This window comes from Teleopsis dalmanni, unplaced genomic scaffold (assembly GCF_002237135.1).
Source record: "Teleopsis dalmanni isolate 2A unplaced genomic scaffold, ASM223713v2 unscaffolded_contig_1805, whole genome shotgun sequence".
NCBI classification, from domain to species: domain Eukaryota; kingdom Metazoa; phylum Arthropoda; class Insecta; order Diptera; family Diopsidae; genus Teleopsis; species Teleopsis dalmanni.
Window position 1 is genome coordinate 1 of NW_024033187.1, and position 4,341 is coordinate 4,341.

The 4,341-nt window shown below is 32.4% G+C and overlaps 1 protein-coding gene across 2 annotated transcripts; it reads left to right on the forward strand.

Annotated features, from left to right (window-relative positions):
* The first annotated feature begins 3,504 nt into the window (after window positions 1-3,504).
* LOC119664347 lies at window positions 3,505-4,341 on the forward strand. 2 transcript variants are annotated; one of them, XM_038073859.1, is made up of 3 exons: window positions 3,505-3,543; window positions 3,600-3,997; window positions 4,135-4,341. In XM_038073859.1, exons 1-3 carry the CDS (start codon window positions 3,529-3,531, stop codon window positions 4,169-4,171), a joined length of 450 nt encoding a protein of 149 aa, XP_037929787.1. In that variant the 5' UTR covers window positions 3,505-3,528; the 3' UTR covers window positions 4,172-4,341. The 2 variants fall into 2 exon arrangements, with proteins under 2 accessions (XP_037929787.1, XP_037929786.1); XM_038073858.1 differs by having other exon boundaries at window positions 3,600-4,341.

Below are 4,341 nucleotides of genomic sequence, written 5' to 3' on the forward strand. Positions count from 1 at the left end.
AAAGAAAACCTCTTCACAAAACTTCGTCTAAAATTCCACATGAGCAAGTTTTGTCATGCAACTATATATATACATCAACACCAGTGTATATGGTACTCCATGTGTCCATACGACCAGGTGTAGGTGAAAATTTAACCATAAAAATTTGTAATCTTGCCATTGTTGTGGTGTTTCTGTTGCAGTTATTTTCTGCTTGTGGGTTCAGATGGTGCTTTCATTGGTATTCTTGACTTTGCGTGTGCAACAATTAAATAAGAACCGAAGTGAGATTCTTGGCGATAAAATGGTTAAAAAAGATAAAAGTGTTGAGACTCAAAAGAAAGAGACAACAAATACAAAAGTTGCTGCTTAACCGGAAAAGAAGGCAACAACAAAAGTGAAGTGCAAGGTGTGAATGCAATTCTGTTGTTGATGTCGCTGTTGCTGTTGCTGCTATTGACTTTGTGGCGATGCAACAAATGTTGCAACAAATTTAAATTGTTTTCCTCTTACTTTGTTTCGTCAATGCACGGGTATGCGATGTACATGAAGTTTTGGAAAGGAAAAGCCCAGAAGAGTGACGAGTTGATGGATTTCTTCCTGTGGTTAAAAGATTTAATATTTTTTTATTAAATATAGAATTACGAGTATCTGCATTTATTGTCCGAACTCCCTCCCCCTTCAATATTGAATTCTCATGATTTACTTTTTGATGCTGACAGCATCTGTAGGGATTTGTTGGCTTCAATTTTACACTCTGCCATAAACGCCAACTAATTCTATTGAAGTAAACACAAAATAGATTTGAAATAAAGTGAGAATAAAAGATTTAATATTTCTTCAATTTTGAGACATTAAAAAGAAGCTTCGAAGAATTACTGTGACGTATGCTAATTTGGAAATGGAAATCGAAGGAATTTCAGTAGCTTCTGATTAAAAGAAGTACCTACAGTACTTAAGTGCTTGTAGTTGTGGTTTCGAAAATCCTTCGGACAGAAATCATTGAATACTATTCAATGCTTTCTGTTTACCAGTAGATATAGAGTTATAGAAGATATAGCAGTAGATATAAGAATGCTTGTCAAAAATTTGCAATAAAAAAAACTAAAATTTTATATATTGGAAGGAACTAAAATACTCACATCCTTTATAAAATGAATCTAAATATATTAGGTATAACTTTTTGGAATTGGTTCATATTCTTTATGACATCATACAACGCGAACTTAGAAAAGGGTCTACCAACACAGTTGTACACACAGACTAGACATAGAAGAAATATATGTCAATATAATATGTCACATATAAAATAATATATATGTCATATAATTGGTGTATGTCCGATTTTCAGAGCTATGTCTTCGTATTTTTTTTGATAAACCACTTCTATCCGAAGAAGAGGTGAAAGTCGTGTTACACGGTAGCAATATTTATAAACTGTACAAATCTATGAAAAATGTTTTAAATTACAGAAGTATCTTCTAAGTGCTTTGTCCGCTTCGAACGTTGACTAACATGATTGCAATTTTGACTTTATCTGCAGTCTCTCGAAAAAGTGATCTTGTACTTTTATTGCACCATTGACATAAATTCTTCAGCCATGATATCCTTTATTTCCCAGCACTACGTCTGCCTTCAATGATTAATTTCAGTAGTCCGTACTTTTCTGGATGCCTCAGAATATGACCAAAACACTTCAACTTTCGCCGTTTTACTGTCTCTAATATTTCTGTCTCTTTGTTGACACGCCGAAGTATCACTGTATTTGTAATTCCTTCTGTCCAGCTTATTTTCAGCATGAGTCGATAGCACCACATTTCAAGAGCCTCAAGTTTACTCGAGTTTAATTGTTTATAAGTACCCCGTTAACCATAATTCCATCTATCGTATCAAGTAGTGCTTCTTTAAAAATAGTCTCCTAGAATATATTGAACAGTAATGGTGACAGAATGCACCCTTGGCGAACTCCGCGCTTTTTTTCTATTTTTTGCGTTTATTCGGATAGTATTATTAGTAAATAATATATTTATTAGTTTTACAATTCCTTTTTAAGTCTGAACATATTCTCCAACCATGATAAAAGCATTTCTTTTAATAAAGGACCATGGATACGTTACGACTTCTTATTAAAACTAACTGTTATAAGGGTATCTGTTTGGAAGATATAAGATGCAATATTTTTTCTTACTGGCTGATTTACTTTTCGATACAGTTTTCAACACTTTTTGTAGCTTTTGGGAAGCAGAATTCTTTAAAGTTATTCTTTAGTTGTAGAGTTGCTATCCGAACACGATATCAATTTTTCCTCACCAATTTGGGGAACTCTCCTCAATTTGGGGAAAAAAAAATTAGATGGAACTAAATTTAATCGTATATGTGGAAGTACCTTATAATTTATAATTTGATTAAATTCTTCATTGGAAATGTTAATGAAAGAGCTGGTGCATTGTTGGGGTCAAACAAACAAATAACAAATAATAATAACAATATCTATTTGCCAATCAATTACTTAAATGATTTCTAAGGTTCGCATAATATTATTTTTCTGTTATTTTATCTATTTTAATGTAACTGATTTAATGTCATGTGTATATCCACAATAAAAGAAACTATAACCTCTTCCGCAGTCACAAATGTTTATATATTCTTGAGTACTTGATCAGACGAAGTTCACTCTTCCGATTGGAGGTTTTTTATCGGAGTATTACGAAATGTCCATCTCCCATATAGGACTATAACTCAATGCATAAACTTTTCAGGAAAATTCTCAAATAATAGATTTTGGGTCAAGGTCTCTGTAGCTATCAGCCGAACTTATCAATTCACTTATGTGTTACCGTCTGTTTCCATAAAGTTTTAATATTTGTAAATACAGTTTAGTAGTGATTACGTAGGTTTACATCCATTTTGCTGAAAACTGTTCCATATGTAATTCGTTTGCTAAATATTATAAATATGATCACATGAGAGTTGTACTTTATCAACAATCTTGCTCACTTCTGTTCAAAGATCTTCAATCATTAGAAAGTGGATTTTGTTCACCATATTTCTTGGTCCTTTGCATCTTTGGGTCTACAGCCATACACCCACAAATTAACTTCGTAAAACTGTTTCAAAATAATTAATATATTGTTGTAGAGTGTAGGCATTGCTGGTCAAAATTTCTTTTAATTTCAGAAATGATTCATTTCTTCAGAAAATTGTGTCGAATCCATATCTGGAATTCATTTTAGTCAATTTTTGCCAATTCACCAACACTTTTGTGTGTTCAGTAATCGTCAAAATAAAAAAAGCTTTCATATCAGAGAAATAATCTGGACTGAAGCTACTAAAAATTGAGAGAATTAGGCAAATAAAATACATTAATAATTATTACCGACTGGTTACACACCCATCGTATATGTACAAGTATTCAAATATTTTTCAGAGAAACTTAGTAACTGAAGTAAATTTTTTTAAATTTCAATTTATATTTCATAAAATATCAAATTTTCAAAAAAAATAATTCATAAATTTCCACAAAACATATTAAAATTTCTGTATTTCAAGATGGACACACCTAAAGTGTAAATTCTTAAAGTTCTCTTAAAAAATACATAAAAACTAAATATAAATTTCAGAAAACTAGGAATTTCAGAAAAATAATAGAAGCCCTAGCCAAGGGAGACATGTCAACTATTCTTGAGTACTCATCACCGGAAATGGATGAAGCCTTGCCTGATACGGCATTCGTTGTGAATTTAAAAGATTATGAATCTGATTTCGTTCTTGATTCAAGGTCATTTTGCTATGGCCCACCTGCCTCAAAGGCGGCAGGTCAGCCCAAACCAGTTACAAGTTCGATACCGGTGGAAGGAACTCAACAGTTTTGTGACGTTTTAGATGATGATTTAAATTTAGATCTTTTGTTTCGTACTGATTCAGAAGTCCAAGCGTTTGCAGGAAAGAACCCAGGAGGAAGTACACAGAAGAGTTCACTAAAAACAAAAGGAAGATCAACCGGTCTATGTTTAAAACGGTCAGTTGCGGAGTGTTACGAGGAGACCACACTTGGCGACATTTTGTGGGAGTAGTTCAACTACGGATATACAGCTGAAATTTGAAAATTTTTATTTTCTTTGAACTTTAAAAAAACTATTAAAAAACGTGTTTTAGTGGGGACATCTTTTCGAAATATGGACACAAAAAATAGAAAAATTTAAAAACAATCACAATGTCTTCGACTATAAGAGTTGGAACATAGAATCGAATGAGTTTTTTTCATAATCTACACTGATACCGCGAAGAAGTGAAGCTGATACCATATATTTCACTATCAGAAACTTCAGAAAACGCGGTTTTTGCACTAAAACTATTATTTCC